This window comes from Lonchura striata, chromosome 20 (genome assembly GCF_046129695.1).
Source record: "Lonchura striata isolate bLonStr1 chromosome 20, bLonStr1.mat, whole genome shotgun sequence".
NCBI classification, from domain to species: Eukaryota; Metazoa; Chordata; class Aves; order Passeriformes; family Estrildidae; genus Lonchura; species Lonchura striata.
In genome coordinates this window covers 10,550,774-10,568,959 of record NC_134622.1, presented here as the reverse complement: position 1 = coordinate 10,568,959, position 18,186 = coordinate 10,550,774, and the positions used below count along the sequence as shown (strand labels likewise).

General features: G+C 45.5%; 1 protein-coding gene across 3 annotated transcripts in view; it reads left to right on the top strand.

Annotated features, from left to right (window-relative positions):
* The first annotated feature begins 4,639 nt into the window (after nt 1-4,639).
* The window catches only part of SYNRG (synergin gamma), a 30,168-nt gene continuing 16,621 nt past the window's right edge, over nt 4,640-18,186 (top strand). For 2 of the 3 annotated variants that reach the window (XM_077787590.1, XM_077787589.1), the window contains exons 1-12: nt 4,651-4,805; nt 4,907-4,947; nt 6,354-6,472; nt 7,683-7,813; nt 8,093-8,198; nt 8,462-8,573; nt 12,334-12,411; nt 13,123-13,319; nt 14,041-14,325; nt 15,058-15,185; nt 17,151-17,269; nt 17,464-17,526. In XM_077787590.1, the coding sequence (XP_077643716.1) occupies nt 4,911-4,947; nt 6,354-6,472; nt 7,683-7,813; nt 8,093-8,198; nt 8,462-8,573; nt 12,334-12,411; nt 13,123-13,319; nt 14,041-14,325; nt 15,058-15,185; nt 17,151-17,269; nt 17,464-17,526 (1,375 nt within the window). In that variant the 5' untranslated portion in view covers nt 4,651-4,805; nt 4,907-4,910. Of the gene's footprint in view, nt 4,806-4,906; nt 4,948-6,353; nt 6,473-7,682; nt 7,814-8,092; nt 8,199-8,461; nt 8,574-9,695; nt 9,987-10,680; nt 10,909-12,333; nt 12,412-13,122; nt 13,320-14,040; nt 14,326-15,057; nt 15,186-17,150; nt 17,270-17,463; nt 17,527-18,186 lie in introns of all 3 variants that reach the window. The other variant, XM_077787588.1, reaches the window with a different exon arrangement.

Here is an 18,186-nt window from a genome sequence, read left to right as displayed (position 1 = left end):
AGGGAGGAATTTATTCCCAGTATCCAGTCTAACCCTCCCTGTGTCGCTGTGAATCCATTGCCCCTTGTGCTGTCACTTCAGGCTCTTGTCGCATGTCCCCGGGTGACCCCAGGGGGAGGTTGGGCTCAAAGGCGGCACTTTCTTTTCCTTTTTATGGAAAAGCAGTGATTTGGATGCTGGAAACCGGCGTTCCCGGGGGAACGAGGGGCCACTCATCCCCATCCAGGCTGTTCTCGGGTGGCCATGGGGTTGTGGAGCTGAGGAACCGAGGGGATGTGGGGCTGAAGGGATGTGGAGCAGAGGAATCGAGGGGGTGTGGGGCTGAAGAACTGCGGCTATGGGGCTGAGAGGCTGAAGGGATGTGGGGCTGAGGAACCAAGGGGATGTGGGGATATGGGGCTGAGGGGCTGAAGAACCGAGGGGCTATGGGGCTGAGGAATCGAGAAACTGAGGGGATGTGGAGCTGGGGAACTAATGGGATGTGGAGCTGAGGAATTGAGGGGATGTGGGGCTGAAGGGATGTGGGCCTGAGGAATCGAGGGGGTGTGGGGCTGAGGGGATGTGGGGCTGAGGAACTGAGAGGATGTGGGGCTGTGGAACGGAGGAACTGAAGGGCTGTGGCTTTGTGGGGCCGTGGAACGGAGACACCGAGGGGCCGTGTCTCTGTGGGGCCGTGGCTCTGTGGGGCCGTGGCTCTGTGGGGCCGTGTCTCTGTGGGGCCATGGCCCTGTGGGGCCGTGTCTCTGTGGGGCCGTGTCTCTGTGGGGCCGTGTCTCTGTGGGCCGTGGCTCTGTGGGGCCGTGTCTCTGTGGGGCCATGGCCCTGTGGGGCCGTGTCTCTGTGGGGCCGTGTCTCTGTGGGGCCGTGTCTCTGTGGGCCGTGGCTCTGTGGGGCCGTGGCTCTGTGGGGCCGTGCCTCTGTGGGGCTGTCCATCTGAGGGGCCGTGTCTCTGTGGGGCCGTGGCTCTGTGGGGCCGTGCCTCTGTGGGGCTGTCCATCTGAGGGGCCGTGGCTCTGTGGGGCCGTGCCTCTGTGGGGCCGTGGCTCTGTGGGGCCGTGTCTCTGTGGGGCTGTCCACCCGAGGGGCCGTGCCTCTGTGGGCCGTGGCTCTGTGGGCCGTGGCTCTGTGGGGCTGTCCATCTGAGGGGCCGTGGCTCTGTGGGGCCGTGTCTCTGTGGGGCTGTCCACCCGAGGGGCCGTGCCTCTGTGGGGCCGCGCACCCGCAGGACCGTGTAACGGGGAGCGGCGGGGCCGGGGGCGGCGCCTGCCCAGGCCGGCCCCGGAAGCCGCCGCCGCCGCTCCGCTGACGGACGGCGGGGCCGAGCGCGAAGATGGCGCTGCGGCCCGGGCCCGGCGCGGGGGGCGCCGGCGGGGCGGGCGGCGGAGCGGCCGGGGCCGCCAGGTCGGTGCCGACCGCGAGCGGCGGGCGTGGAGGCACAGCGGACAAAGAGCGGGGGCGGTGATGGGGAATTGAGGCACGCGGGGAGGGGCGGCATGGGGGGCGATGAGAGCGCTGGGGGCTCGGAGTCCAGGTGCGATTGGGGTCAGTCAGGGCCCAGGTGCGCTGCGCGAGGTTTCTGGCTGGGGCCTGGGGGTCCCAGGTTGGGTGCGTGGGCTCTCAGGTGTGCTGCATCCTGGGTGGGGTGTGGGGGTCGCAGGTGTGGTACGTGGGGCCTCAGGTGAGGTTCGTGGGGTCTTGGGTGGGGTCCCAGGTGGGGTTCGTGGGTTGTCAGGCGAGCTTTGTGGGGTTTGGGGTAGGATGGATGGGGCTCAGGTGTAGTACCGGTGATCGTGGATGGAACATCAGTGTTCCAGGCAGGATGTAGTGGGGTCCTGGGTGGAGTACGTGGGGTCCTGGGTGGAGTACATGGGGTCCCAGGTGTGTTGTTGGGAATGCAGCCACGGTAGCTCTGCGCTTTGCCAAGATTTATTCACGTTTTTGGGGTGAATCCCCAGCTCTTTTCCCCCCGTGTGTCCAGGCTTGGGCAGTTGTGTCCCACTTGCCGTCAGGCTCTGCAGGTGCAATCTCAGATATTGGGGTGGGAAGGATTTGGGGATTCTGCCAGTGCCGCCGCTGTCGGCAGCATTAAATGTCCCTGTCAGGTCTGGCTGTGGCCTCCCTGGGACCCAGCTTCCCTGGGGACTTCCCTTTTCCCCTCCTTCTCACAAAGGGCACCTTGGCCACAGGGAGGACCGAGGAATCCTGTTGGGAGGAAAAAAAAAAAAAAGTGTTAAAAGAGATGTTGTGTTTCTGTAAAGCTTGGAAAACTGGATTTCACTACCTTTGAAGACTCTAGTAATGTTTTTTTTCAATGTACGCTCTCATCTGCTGTTTATCTCTTGTCCTACTTCCAGGGAGGCTGAGGAAATTTTGCATTTGACAATTAAGCCTCATTGAGTTGTCTTGGATATCCAAAGCCCACAGTTTTGTCAGTGTTACTGGGAGTGTTGTCACTGTTGTCAGTTTCAGAAATAAAGGTTCTGAAAAATAAAATTATTTACAAATCACCATTGCCCATTGATAATATTTTGGTTTCTCTGAGGACAAAATCTGGAGGTAGAGGGAAAGTTCTGTTCTGTGTCTGTGTGGGTTCTTTGCCTGATTTCACTTCAATTTTTGCACATTTCTGCCACTTAAAAATACTCTGACGGTCTGTTGCATCAATGGAGTTGTACTGCTTGAGAATTAAGGGGTTTAAAAATCCACTTGTAGATGGGAAAACGTTCTGTGTGGTTTGGAGCTGTTACAGCAAAGTTTCAGTTCAGAAAAGGTGTTGCTTCTCCCCACACTCCTGCATTTTGGCTGAAGCTCTTGCTTGGTTGGTCTGGGGCTTCTTGGTGGTTTTTTTTAAGCTCCATATTTAAAATACTCATGTAGTAGGAATCTACAGATTTCTAGTACTGCTTTAGGAGGTCTGTTGTAGGGTGATCACTTTGTTCCCTTCTCTTTACTGTGTTTGTGCAGCGTACCCAAGGCGGTCTCACACAGGTCCCCTCGCTGGCTCCCTCAGCCACAGAACCAGCTGCTTTCACTGATTGCTCTGGGCAATTCTGCATCTCCAAAAAAGCAGTTCAGTAATAAATTCCCATTGGTGGAATGGTTTGTGGCTGTGCCAGTGTGGCTGGTGCTGGCAGTTGCACACTGAATCCTGGAGTGAATACGGACGGGGCTGTGCTGCCAGAGCTTGCTTTTCTACTTTGGACTAGCTCATCTTGCAGTGCCCTCTAATCAGCTGGGAGTTTTTTGGTTGATTGTTTCTTTTTATTTTTTTCAGCAGAGACTTATAAATAAACCAGGAGCTGTGTAGAAAGGGATAAATATTTAATAGTTTGGCCTCTACTTGCTCCCAACAAGCAGTGGTACCTCCTGACGCTTGTTCAGTTTACATTGCATTTGCTGGTTTGGAGAATTCTTGTTGTTCAGGTTCAGAATTCTTGTTGTTCAGGTTCCCCAACCAGAAGGGAAGCAGGAAGCTTAGAACACTTCTACATGCTTAGGAGATCTTCAGAAATTACATTTAGTATTTCATCATTCTGACTAAAGTAAGTCTATTTGTTTTCATGTTGATACTGTATGCCAAGGAATGGATTTAAATGACTGAATAGAGTTAAACAGACCTTGGCTGTGGTGAGAATCAAGCCCTGCACATGTTTGGGGCTGAGCTGTTTGAGTCTGCAGAGTTCTTCAGAGGGAGATCCCCAGATGGTGGGGGTGGAGGATGGCAAGACTAGACCATTGGGAAGCACAGGTGTGTGATAGTTATGGAAGGCAAAATCAGCACACAATGCTCAGGGCTGAAGAAGAAGCTTCAAGATGATGAAGATCATGAATAAAGTGAAGAGCAAATGGGTCTTGGTGACCGTGTGACCCGCTGCCTGTACAGTGAGGAGGTGCAATTTGCTCCTGGATAAATGCATAATTTAAATTCCTTATTTTATCTTAGTGCTCATATTACACAGCTCTTTTATATTTATAAACCAGGTTGGCTTTCAGGACTTCCTGCAGCCATTTCTGATGGCATTTTCTCTTGTACTCTTCGACAGTTTCTTTTACATCCACCCTTGGAATTGAACATTGAATATCTATAAGTGTGTTTCTCTTCCACAGCACTTTGATGTAATAACTGCCTGGGACACTGAGTGAGGTTCTTGTTTGGGAAATTGCTGCTGACGTGGGTTTCTGCAAGTTGCTTGCAGATGAGAATTTTAAACTAGGCCCTTTTTTACTGTTTGGCAGCTGTTTCAGAGTGAGGGCTAGCAATTTCCATTAGGATTTTAGTTGAAATTTTAATGGTTCTTCCTCTAGGTGCACTTGACCCTTGATATGTGAATGAATGTTTTCTCCAAGATGCTATTTTTGTTGTAATTAGACAACTGAGAAAATAGAAACTCTATTATTTTGTGATACTTAGTGTTTCTAAAAGGGGAAGGGGAAAAGTAATGGAGTTTTGTGGATAGTTTATTTTTCTTCAGAAAAGCTGTTCCTAAGCAGCTGAGAAGTGTTCTCTGGTGGTCCTGCTGAGTCAGATACTTCCAAGAGGAGATGGTTATTCATTCCCTGCTTAGCCCACACAACAAACTGACCTGTTCCCAAGCTGTGTGGGTGCTGAGAGTCTCTTGTGGGTGATGTGGATGAGTCAAAGCCGTGTCAGGGCTGCTGGGAGGATCAGATCTGCGTTTCCTGGCTCTGCAGCCTGTGCTGGCGCTGTGGGGTGCTTCGGGGGATCCCACTGAGGGATAACATTGCCTTGGATGGGCTTGGGTTCTGGGGGACCTGCAGGAGCAGCTGCAAGTGCTGACCAGAAGGTGGGAGGCTCCTGGTGGTGGTGCTGCCGTGGAAGTCGAGGTGGATTTTCCATTTGCCCTAAAGTGACAGAATTTCACATACTCTCGTTTTCCTCCTGCAGCTTCATGTTTCCTGTGGCAGGTGGTTTGGGCCCCCCTCAAGGTACGTATCGGCTGCGCATTTTGAGCACAAAGTTCTTGACTTTGTTCAGACAAATTAGACCTAAACCAGGTCTGCAGTGATGTTCAGAGGTGTGATTATTAATTGAACTCCATGGCTGGTTTTTGTCCTTTTGAATTCAGCTCTGTTCAAATGACTCTCACTCCTCTGCTGGGAAAACCTCCAGTGTGCTGTTGAAGCAGCGCCACCAGAATCTGGATTAAAGGTCCAGGAAAACTACATCTCCCTTTTTAACCTGAATTGGCCTTTTAGACTCTGGTGTTATTTTGAGTGTGGTATTTCACCTCTCTTTGCTTCATCTCCCAGCTGTGTATACCCATACTGTGTGGGTGTTGCAAGACCTGGTAAATATTTACAAAGCACATCAAGACCCCAGGACAAGAGTCACAACCTGTGTGGAAAGTATTAATACAATGGCAGAGCCTCAGCCTTAAATTGCCTTTGTTCTCATTCCTGATGCAGTGCTGTTTGTTTAATTAGGGGAAAATATGCAGAGAATTTACGGGGAAAATAGAGTTTTTTATTAAAATCGCAGGGACTGATTCATGGATTATTCCTGCCTGTGTCATGCCCTCCTGGAGTGTTTTTGCATAATTATCTCCATGGTGTGCTGGTAACAAGTGCATGTTAGCGTTTGTCTCCCAAGACAGCAAAATGTGAGGGAGGAAGATGCTGAAACATAACACTTGCTTTATTCAGTGAATTAATACATTCCAGCTTGATTTGTCCAATTTTGTGCATGTTTAGCTTTTACTGACAAGTATTGTTACCATTCTAACACATGTAGTGGGCTAATTAACCTAAAGTGTGCTAATTAACCTACAGACAAGTTACCCAGCCAGGTCAGAGTGTGAAGTTGCTTTGTGAAAGGTTGACTTTATTTCCCAAGATTTATTTTCAGAAGCTGCTGGTTTCAAGAGAAATAGGAATTACCAGCACCAGTCACTCTGGTTAATTAAATAGTTTTAATTGGAAATGACCCTTCCAAAAATCTTATGGGAAAAAACCCACAGAGAATCTTTAGGATGGTGGGATAATTCATCAGGTTAGTTACTGAAAAGCCCTGTAATATTTTTCCCTGTAGAATGACCAGTGTCTAAACTAAGGAGATTTCTGTGGCTGCCTGCAGTGTAGCAAATGTTATTATTTTTATTTTTAAACAGTCCAGCTCAACTCAAGATTTTTTTTACTTTCCTTTGCTGGTTTAGTAAACAAAAAAAAAAAACCAAAAAAACCAAACAAAACAAAAAAAAACCAACCAAACAAACAAACAAAAAAAAACCCCCAAAACCAAAACAATTAAATGGGAGAGGCAGGGTTAGGGAAGGGAAAAAAAAAAAGCTTTTAACATTAACTGGGCTCTTAGCTTGTTTAATGTTTCATTGCAGGGATGATTCCTATGCAACAGCAAGGGTTTCCAATGGTTCCTGTCATGCAGACCAACATGCCAGGGATGATGGGAATGAATTATGGCTCTCAGATGCCTCCTGGACCCATGGCCATGCAGGTGTGTGGCAATGAAATGTGGGCTGAAACTGCAGAGCCCCAGGCTGGTTTGGGTTGAAAGGGCCATTAAAGCTCATCCAGTTCCACCCCCTGCCATGGGCAGGGACACCTTTCACCCTCCCAGGCTGCTCCAAGCTCCATCCAGCCTGGCCTTGGCCGCTTCCAGGGATGGGGAGTCCACAACCTCTGTGGGCACCCTGTGCTAGGGCCTCACCACCCTCACAGGGACGAATTTCTCTCTAATATCCAATCTAAGCCTGCCCTCCTTCAGGTTACAGCCTTTCCCTCTGTCCTATCATTTTTCTTTTTCCTCAAGGTAACTTTGTCTTTAGTGCTGCTGTTGCTAATTGAGGAATAAGAATGAAATATGAGCAGATCATATTATATTTTCTCTCTTTTAATCTGTTGTTTTCTATTTAGCGCCATATATGCTTATGTACAGTTTTGCACTTTGTTGAAATTCAATGTTTTGCATGACTTTCTAACCAAATTGCCGTGTCACAAATGGAATTTATTGTTTTGCCATCTCCTTACACTCCCTTCCCTCCCCCAGCTGCAATTTATTATGTTATTTTGGCAAAATTTATAGTAGGAAGATGTTTTTATGAGAGCTGGTCTAAAAATAATAAACAACTTTTGTTCTCTTCCTACGTGTTCTGAGACCAAATGCAAAATGAATGGCAAGAAAAATAATTATTTTCTGGCTCCTTCTATATTAGGCAGCTTTGCTGCTCTAGATGTCCCAGAATATATTCCTCAGCAAATGCTTCTGATATGGTTTATTCAGACAAGCTCCTCTTGGCTGTTGTCATATATTGTTGGTTCCCTGGATATGTCTGGGAAATGCCTAGACCACATTTTCCAGCATCTGTGGTTGGTAGGAGGGGGTATAAAAATATGAAATTCCTTAGAATAGGAACCAAAAATCCCAAAAAATCCTGTACTGAGTGGTGTGGGACGGCTGTAGCCTTGCTGCTCTTGGGGCAGGCTGGGTTTGAAGAGTTGGTTTTTGACAGTTTTCCCGAATTCTGTGAGGCTGAGCGCTTGTGGAGAGGAAGAGTGCCATCTACTGAGGGCACTGCTCCTCCAGCACTCCCTAACACCAGGCTCCGTTTATTGGCACTGCCAGTGCTTTGGCTTTTTCTACAGGGAAAAAAAATACACTGGAGCTGAAAACCCCCCCCGGAGCTGTGTGCTGTGTTTGCTTGCAGGGTGGCATGGCCCTCGGGCCGATGCCAGCAGCTGGAATGCCCTACATGGGCCAGGCCTCCTTCCTGGGAATGCGCCCGGCCGCCCCGCAGTACGGCCCCGACATGCAGAAGCAGTTTGCAGAGGAGCAGCAGTAAGTGGCCCTCACTGACTCCTGGGGAGCCCTGCTGGGAGGGGGAGATGTGCTTTCTCTGCAGCAGCACTGTTTGGGGTGTAGAATATTGCTGGATGTTCCGTTGCCTCTGAACTTTGTGGTGCTTGTCCAGGTCTGAGAAGAAGCAGGAGTGTGTGCACCAAACCATCTGAATTTGAGACAGCAGAAATGGAGAAAGCAAACACAAACCTGATATGAAAAGTCTCACAAAAAAATATTTTTTTATATATATAAATTTTTAAAATAATTTTCCTTCAGGAAGAGGTTTGAGCACCAGCAGAAGTTCTTGGAGGAAGAGAGGAAACGGCGGCAGTTCGAAGAGCAGAAACAAAAGTTGAGACTCCTGAGCAGTGTGAAACCCAAGGTATGGCCTGATAATGAGTGGAGTGTTTCTTTCTTCAGGTTTTCTTTTAATAGCTTTTAATGGGAGGGTCTCTTTCTACAAGCAAATCAGTGGGAATTGCATGAGATGCCAGATTATGGCTTGAAAAACCCCTGCAGGAGTCAGTCCTTTACACACCCTGCCAGCACCAGGCATTGCTAATTCTGGTACTGAAGAAGTGTGTGGGTATTGGGAGAAAACTGAGCTGTTGTCAATTTTTCAAAACGTTTTCTGTGCTGTTTCAGACAGGTGAAAAAAGCAGAGATGATGCTTTGGAAGCCATTAAAGGGAACTTAGATGGCTTTTCTAGAGATGCTAAAATGCACCCAACACCAGCAACACACGCAAAAAAGCCAGGTTTGTAATTTTCCTCATTTTCCAACTGAAAATAAAACTCCAACGTTTGAAATCCTCAGCAGGGGGGCTAATTCCAACAAGTATTTTTATTTGCTGGTACAAAATGAGTGGATTAACAGTTTTGTAAAATCAAATGTCATTCTGGGAGCTGTTTGCTTGGTCAGGATATGAGGGTGAAATATTAGATACCAGTTGTTATTAAAAGACTAGAAATCTTTAACAGAAAGCCTCATGTGCTGTGCTAAATGTGAAGCATCAAGGGAATTGACAAAACGTTTGTTCTTTTCTAGTCAAAGCATTAATTAATGTTTTGCAGAGTGCTTTTGAAGATGAGAAGTGGTATTTAAGTGCTAAGAATGATCAAAACCATGTATAAAGACATGAGTGCAGTGTCACAGCTGGCTGATGTGTCGTTGGGCATGGTCAAAACAAGCCTCTGTGTTCTCAGTAATTACACTGGCAACAATTGCCACTTAAGATTTCTTGTGGTCTGTAGCGTAGTTTCTTTAGTGTCTAGCCTGAAACAAAGCTTATCTAGGCCAAGCTTTTTCCTATATAAAATTTGTGTCTCTGCTGTGGATTCACTCCTTGGTAAGTTTGCACTTACAGGTGGTCTCTGACAACTTCCCTCTATCTGTAGATTTGCCTGTCCTTCACCAGTTCTGTTGAAATGAGTAACACTGAAAGGAATCAAGCAGAAAATTGTCTACATGAGCAGACATTTCTTTTGTACTTTATGATACATTGCTGAGTTTCTGTGGATAAAACATTCCTTTGAGGGAGAATGTCCTCTGACAGACTCCATTATGTCCAGTTTGAAATATTACCTCTGGATTTGTTTTGACCCTGTCTGCTTAAAACAGACAGAATACTTTCACAGTCAGCGTGAAGAACCAAGTTTCAGTGTTTACATCCTGAAAAGCTGGGAGAGATGTGTGGTTGGAAGGGGCTGCTCAGTTTTCCCTTGTGCTAGTGACACCCTTCACATGTCATCACGCAGACTCCACACTGCTCCTCCTCGCCCCTTTTCTGTGTATTCCCAGCGTTTGCCACTTTTCCCACAGTCCCACCCGTGACCCTTATTCCTCATCACTTTGCCTTGTGTGTTCATTCCATTTGCAGATCATCCCACACCATCTCATTGTGCTGTGTCTGTTTCCCATTCTGCTTTTCTCCATGATGAAGAATTTAGTGACTTTATGCAAGGGCCCGTTGAAACCCCCAAACTGGTGCCTCAATCCACCTCTCAGCCTTTCCATCCTACCACTGAGGCTGGGCAGCTGCTTTCAGAGAGGGCTGTGCTCCAACCTGTCCCTCCAGCCCAGGCTCCAGTGTTATCCACCTTGCATGGTACAGCTGGGCAGGTTCCTTATTTTCCTACCTCTGCATCTCCATCCAATACCCATAAAACAGGTAACTCTAAAGTATCTTCTTTTACATGTCACCCTCAGAGCTACACACAGTCTTTACATAATTTGTTGGTTTTTTTTTTTTTTTTCAGCCTGGCAGGAAAAAATAATTTAGACAATTAAGCAAAAACCTGCTGATCCATGGGAAAAGATGATTTTAGTCCCCTTCTTGCTTCCCTTAGAGCTGCCTGTAAAAGCAAGTCATGTGTGGATCCAAATAGTGCTAAATACACACACACACCTGACCTTATGCGGCACTAAATCTGTGGGGTAGAAAAAAACACAGTTGAGATGGTGATATTTGAAATAATGATTATGCTGCTGTGGAGCACTTGTGTGCTTCCTCTCTTGGAGGCTGAAGGGATGTTGGTGAGATGAACATGAAGAGTTTTGGAGATGTAAGTAGATACTGGGCACTTCTGCTTGTGATGCCTGGATGATTACACAACAATAATTGTAATACAGGAAATAGTTTTGTGTCTTCCTCTTCTTACTTGTTTTTTGAGTGTTGAATTTGTTGTGTTTGTGGTAAGTAAAGGGCAGAACCAGGCTCTGAAAGAGAGGGTGGTGCTGTTGGTCTGAGCTGGGGCTGATAATCTCATCAGTGGTACCAAAAGTTCTTCTCCTTTGAAAAGGTGGAAGTGCAGCCTGGGCAGTTCATAACAAAGTATAAATAATCCCTCCTGCTGTTTATTCAGGCTCTTCCTTGGAGGAGAAAGCCTTAGCTCATGGCTCAGATGAATCTGAACAAGAGCAAACCAAACTTAAAACCTCCGAAGTTGGGCACAAAGCCTCGGCTGCAAGCCAAGCCCATCCCAGTCTCACCAACAGTGACTGGGATGTTGTAGGTGGACATGAAAGTGGTCCCACTGCTGCTGCAGAGGTGCACAAGGCTTCAGAACAAAACAGAGCAGTTGAAGAGTGTGGTGAGCAATCAAAACATTTGACAGAATTTCAATCTAATGAGATGCTGCTTGGTGCTAACGCTCTGTTCACTAATTCCAAGGCCAACCCTGCGTAATTTTGCTCTGAACACCTGCTTGAATATGTCAGTGCCTCCTGCTCCTTGCTCAAAGTGTAACTGCCATGATTTTGCTCTGAACTTTCTCCATGTGAGTTTTATTGTTGTAATCACTTTTAACACGTTTGTTTAATCAAGTTTGCTGTTTTAATATATTCTGTCCTGTCTTGGGGAAAAAGAAGTTGTGCTGTCTGAAGATATTTTTAAAAAACTATCTAGGGGAACTTACCACTAAAGGTGGTCAATGTCATGGTGGGTTTTAATCTTTTAACCTTGAGGGGATAAAATCTTGCCAGGTTTAAACTCTTGGCTAGTTAATACTTGTTTCTCAATTATTTGCTGCTCATACACATTATGTGTAAAACTACCTGAGTTTTAGGGGTGAATATTCAAAAGATAGTCTCGAGGAAAACTTAAGGTTTTATTCCAGTTTGGATTTTGTTAAATCTGTTGACTGAATATAGAAGGGGGGTTAAAACTGAAGAATAACAAGGTCTGAGGAAGTGGCAAATTTATTTTACTTGGTTGGTGAAATTGAAGGAATTACTTATATTAGAATGTGCTTGGAATTGTGGGATAATTAGAAATTAGACTGCAGTCAAGAGAGAATCCATGTGGAAGGATGAGGAGATGCAAGGGTAGTGGGAAAGACACTGAAATCCGAAATTATGCTGATTTTGGTCAGAGCTCCATTCAAGGTGAGCATAAAATCTGCTGAGGAAGACTGAGGGGAAGAGCCCACATAGTGGAGAAGGAAATAACTGATTTTCAGGGAGTGAAGTGTGGCAGGTCATCTTACAAAAGCCTGTAGTAGTGGAGGTGGCTGTGGTGTCCCCTGGAGCTGCAGACTGGGAGCAGTGGATACAGGTTTGTGGATGTGGGATACGATCTTGCTGAGGTTCAGTCCCTGGGCTGTTTGTGGATTTCCCAGGGGAGGATGTTCTTGGGGAACATTGTGGGGTTTATGGTAGGTATGGATTGATAGCCAGCAGGGAGCTGATGGGAAGCTGAATTTGTTATGACACAGAACTGCTGTGAAACTTGAAGACAGTGAGACTTTAGGTTCTGTACATCTGCACGTTGAGGGAGGCACATGAGGAGCTCCTTATTTCATTTACATATATAACTATAATCTATTACTGCCACATCATTCTAGTTATTATTTCATATTCCTGCAGTATCTGTTTTTTCCTCTGAGCACAGTGATTCCAATCTGAAATCTTTGCCTGAAATGCTGAATGGTGCTGACCAGCTGTGGTGTAGCCTCTTCAGATCGTTGTACTCTGTATCCTAATACAACTGTTTTTCTTACTGAATGGAATACCTTTAGGAGTTGGAGTGTTCCCTCCCCAGGACCCCATCCAGCAAATTATGCCTCCCTGGATTTACAATGACAGCTTGGTCCCAGGTAAAGCAACCAGTGGGCATTTGGCCAGGTGGGCAGTGCAAAGTGTCAATGTACCTGTGCTTGCATGGCCACTTACTGATCAAAGCCTTATTTCCTCATCAAAAGAGTCCTGGATCTTTGATATGTTACATATTTATGGTGTCTTATCTGCATTTGAAGAAGCAGGGGTTTTGACATTTGAGCATGTTAACAAATTCCAGATTAAACATTTATGGCAGCAGCTTATCCCAGCAGAGGATGCCTTGCTGATAATGCTGCTTTCATGGGTATTCTTGTTTTTGGCATGTCTTGTAATTTGGCAGGCTCATTTCTGAAGGCTGTGTGTCTTCTATGTGTAAATAACACAGTGAATAGAAAATGAATTGCTGTAGTAAATATTGATTACATGAGGTTTGAGTACATAAGGCTCTTAGAACTATCTCTTCATCTGGGTTATTCTGCAATTTCATTAAAGAAAAGTAGTTTGAAATGCAGCACTAAGTGTATTTGATATAAAGTATTTCTCAGTTTGAGTTACACTTGTCTGTAAAGACCATCCAATAACACATTTAGATGAAACATGGTGCTACAATACAGTGCCAGAATGCTCTTGCTTTACCTTACATTGAGTGCTCCTGATTTGATATCATGTTGAGTTTGAGACAGCATAAAAACGCAATAACATTTGAGAAGAGCAGTTGTCAGTGTCTAACGCTGCCTCCCTCACAACAGAGCTGTATAAGAAGATCTTAGAAACCACTCTGACTCCTGCTGGAATCGACACAGCCAAGCTCTACCCCATCCTGATGTCCTCGGGACTGCCCAGGGAGACCCTGGGGCAGATCTGGGCCTTGGCCAACCGCACCACACCTGGAAAGCTGACCAAGGAGGAGCTCTACTCCGTGCTGGCCATGATAGCAGTGACCCAGGTATGCTCTCACCTGGCAGCCCTGGGCTGCACACCTGCAAAACACTGCTTCTGGTGAAGTCCAGCACAGAAACTGCTCTTGTAACACCAGTGGGATTGCAATCTTAGCAATTTCATCACTTATATTTCAGTTACTCTCCTGTAAAACACTGCTTCTGGTGAAGTCCAGCACAGAAACTGCCCTTGTAACATCAGTGGGATTGCAATCTTAGCAATTTCATCACTTTCATTTCAGTTACTCTTCCTTTAGTGTCAACTGAAGTTCTTAGATATAGGTACACATCTCATCTATATGTATTTTTAATATCAAATGCAACAAGTGACAGGACAAGAATACATGGCCTCAAGCTGTGCCGGAAGAGTTTCAGCTGGAACATGAAGAAGAGTTTATTAATGGAAGAGGTTATTAAGCACTGGAAGGGGTTGCCCAGGGAGGTGGTGGAGGTGTCCAAGGAAGGACAGTGCTCTGGGCTGGGTGACAGGGTGGGTCAAAAGATGGACTCAATGGCCTTGAAGGCGTTTTCCTACCTCTGTGTTGAATATAATTCACTAACATGAACCTTGATGGCGTGTTTGGATGTGGGAGGTTTACTGGGAGCTTGACCAGTACCCCGCTCCTTGTTGGCTTCAGCACAACGAGCTGCAGAGTGGACCTGAGCACACACTGCAGCCTTTGATCACCACTGCAGCTGTAACTAACTGTGTGCTTGTTGCCTCTGCAGAGAGGGATCCCTGCCGTGAGCCCTGACGTGCTGAACCAGTTTCCAGCCGCGCCCGTCCCCACCCTGTCTGGGTTCCCGGTGCCGCTGCCCGGCGGGGTGAGCCAGCCCCCGCTGCTGCCCGCGGCTGCCCCGGCCTCCGTGGGGCTGGGCATCGGGCCCTCTGTGATGGGCATGAGCATCCCCGGGCCTGCTCCTGCTCCAGCCCCTGCTCCTGCCCCGGCTCCAGCGGGAGGAGCTGCAGCGCAGCCTGCAGGAGCCTTCCTGCCCTCCTACCCGCCCGGCCAGGTGAGCTCGCTCCCTGCCAAACCCCCTTCCCTGCAAGGGAAATGAGCCTGCCACTTCCAGCCTTAGATGCTGAGAACAGGTCTTAAGAATATGGCAAAACACCCCAGAGCTGAAATGCAGCATGTGATGTCTGAAAATGTGAAGTGCCACTAAGGGCGTCCTTTTATTTTTTCAGTTCTTTCTGGAGGCATTAGAAGAGGTACAAAAGTGTTCTGTATTCCAAAGAGGATTTTAGTTGTAGTTAGGATTTTGTAACGCACATAAAATGGAATTTTAGGTTAAACTGCACAGTAGCTGTTAAAATGGAAGTTTCAGGAGCAGCAGAGAACACTGAAAACCTTCCGTTTACAGAGGTAAATAATGTGGGGATAAATTTTGCTGTTTGCAGACATGCTTCATCCTTCAGAAAATACTTTTTGTGGTGCTATTAATTTTAAATTATTCATTTATTTAGATTATTATTATTTGTCCTGTATTAAAAGATGACATGCCTATGATCAATAACTCATTTATTGTGAAATAATGAACTGTTGTTCATTCTTGCTCCCTGTAATCCTGTGTATGTTTGAGTAGGGTAAGGTGCAGGCAAAGTGGAAGTGCTGATGATGCTGGTGTTGAAAGGTTCTTTTCCTTCTTTTTTTCCCCCCTTAATCACACTTCTCCAAGCTGCTTTCTTGTATGACAATTTTAAGAGCCAGCAGCATAGCAATTAATGTCTTGTTTGTAATTCAGGTAGTAAAACCAGAAGATGATGACTTCCAGGAGTTTCAGGATGCCTCAAAGTCTGGCTCCCTGGATGACTCCTTCACTGATTTCCAGGGGGAGGCAGCCAAAGCAGCCAGCTCACAGCACCGGAGCAGGTACCAAGTCCTTGGTGTTTCTGTCATTTCTCTGGTCAGTGCCTAAACTTTTGATATCTGACTATAAACCTCAGTTGAAACATCATTCAGACTCCAGCAATCCTGGCTTTTCCTTTGGGAGACAAGATGTAATTCCTGATCCGGCAGATTTTGTATAGCAAAATAAACAAACACGTTTCCTCCCTTTGACAGTTTACAATCGACCTTTCAAGATTTACAAAGACTACAGAATTTCAGCCTTCTTTCCTCTTTATGCACCTCCCAGGTGTCTAATTGTAGACAGACACATTTTTTGGGTAGTAACTAGCTGTTCTTTGTGGCAAACAGAGCTCTGAATTCCATGTGATCCCTGATTACCAGGTGCTTCCTCAGCAGTGACATCAAATGGGGATGTTCAGCCCAGTTGTTCTCTTATGCTGAGGCAAATGGTTTCTGTGTAAGAAATATAATTTTCCTGATGGCACAGAAGTCCAGGATGCTTTGGTTTGGAAGGGACGTTAAAGATCATCAGTTCCACCCCCTACTCTGGGCCAGAGAAACCTTTCATGAGACCAAATTGCTTCAAACCCTGTGCAGCCTGGCCTTGGGCACTCCCAGGGTTGTCAGTCAGTGCCACATGGGTCTGAAGATGCCTTTTTAAGTATATCTTGTGTTAGATGTCATTTTGCAGCTGAAGCTAATCTTCTGAAAAGTGAAAGTTTTGACAGAAAACTGTTGCACAATGGGGAAGTAGAGGAACATAAAGAAATGTTTCAAAAAATGGTGTTTCTTTTTCACTGCAGCAGTTCTCTTTATTCAGTTGTGGAAGCGTTCAGTTTTGAACAAAATGTTACAATGAGCTATAATCTAATTGCTTATGGAGCTTTATTTTAAAAAAAGCCATCTGTGGAGTACAGCTGATTAACCATTCCATTTGCCAAGATTGCATATCTAATAGCCTGCTTTGCAGGGATGGGAAATTTAATTATATTACCATAAGCTCTGTTTTTTTGCCGTTGCACTGTCTGCCTGCAAGCACCACAGACCAGCATCAGCACATGTGTGCAAGTGCTTGGCTTGTGTGTTGCTTGTAGGCTGCTGATAAGGAGATTTAAATGTCTCTGGAAAGATTCTTGCTCCAGGCTGAAGAATGCAATAGAAATTCATTCAGGTTTTCAATGTGAGTGACACAAACTGGAGGTAGAATGCATCATTCATATGTAAAGGATGTTGTTGTGTGGAGCTGCCAAGGTCTGATAACGGGGGCTTGTATGGAGGGCAAGCAAAGCTCTCTCCTAAATCTTCCAGCGTTTGCTAACAAGTTGTTAGGTTGTTGTGGCAGTTTTACTGGATAAAATAGAGTGTGTTTATGCAAAAAGGCTTGCTTGTGTACCTAATCCTTATTTTGCTGACTAGATACCTGCCTAAACTCCCTGATTGGCACTGACAAAAATTCAGAATTACTATTTCCCTTCTTTTGAACAGTGACCCCACTTTATTATCTTAATTTTACAATATGTAATGAGATATAATCAGAGTTAGATAAGCTGAAAGTATGGAGCTGTTAAAATCTCCGGTAGTTTTAACTCTTTACTGTCTCTGGATCTATCAGGGGGAATTTTCATAGGGATTAATTAAGCAGGATTGATTCCTGGGGTGTGTCTGGGTGTTTGTTCTCTCCTGGGCTATGAATTTGTTGGTATAAAGTTCTGGAGTGTTTTGTTCATGGTTTTGATAAAATTAAAATCAAGAATGGTGCAAATTGACTTTGAACTAATGAAATATGATTAGGTGAGATAAAGTGGGAATTTACCCAGCTGAGGTCACTTACATCAGGGGCTGGATTAAACACTCATTAAGGCATAAGCTTAGGTTTAGGAATGAAATTGTGTAGGCATAATAAGAGGTTCCTTTAAATAGAACCTGGAAATGCAGATTTCTTATGGATAAATTAAGGAACTTTGCTTTTATCTCTTTTGTTTTTAGTGTTCCTTCTTTACTAATGCCACTCCCAGGTACCAAGCCACTTTCACCAGCTGACAAATATGCTGTGTTTAAAGGAATGGCAGCTGAGAAGCCTTCTGAGAGTGCAGCTGCTTTTGGAGGTAAAAGGACAAATACATAACCATTATGAGCAATTTATTGTACAATTTCATATATCTTCTTTTTGGCATTGATAAGATATTCATATTTAAAAATCAGAGCAATTAATGTAACTTTTTCTGTGTGAATTCATAATTTTGCTGTATGAATTAGTAATTTCTCTGTGTAAATGTATTTCTTTTCTCCTCATCTCTAGATGGAGGGGACAAGTACAGTGCTTTCCGGGAATTAGAGCAACCAGCAGAAAGCAAATACTTGGGTAAGCACTGGGGCTTTATTGGGTTTTCATTATAATTTGTAGCATTTCTCTTTGAGCTGCAGAATTTCCATCTCTGCAATTCTAAAATAATGGTGGTGCTGCTTCTCTAAAAAAGTTGGTAGGAAGTATCTTGAAAAAAGAGGCCAATATCCTATTGGAACAATGTGCTGATGGTATTTCTGGAAGGTTGGCATCTCTTCTGGGTGCTCCTGAGTTTTATTTTAAAGTGATGATGTGGTTGGAATTTGTTTTAAGTAAGGAGTCATTCATTTATGAAACCCCTGTGGTGTTTTGCGAGCTTCTCATGCTTGGAACCTCTTCAGGATTAAATGCTTGCAGTAAAATGAAATAACATTTGATCTCTTTCTGTACATGTTCTAAAATAGAGAAAGTTGCTGCATTTGCCTGCTGTCAAGGTCTGACCACTCTTAACCCTTTCACCAGCTTACATTTCTAATGGAAAAGTTTGCAATTCTTCAGTAAGTTTAGTTTGCTGTGCTGTTGCAGTTTTTGATCAATGAGTAGCAATTTCAGGAATATTTGTATTGTTGCTGAGCCAAATGAATTGGTTTGGAGGGGAGGGAGAATGGAATAAAAGGTCAGGTGTAGTTGTGGTCCTTTACTGCCATTACTAAGAGTATTGTTTTAATTCTTGGTTAA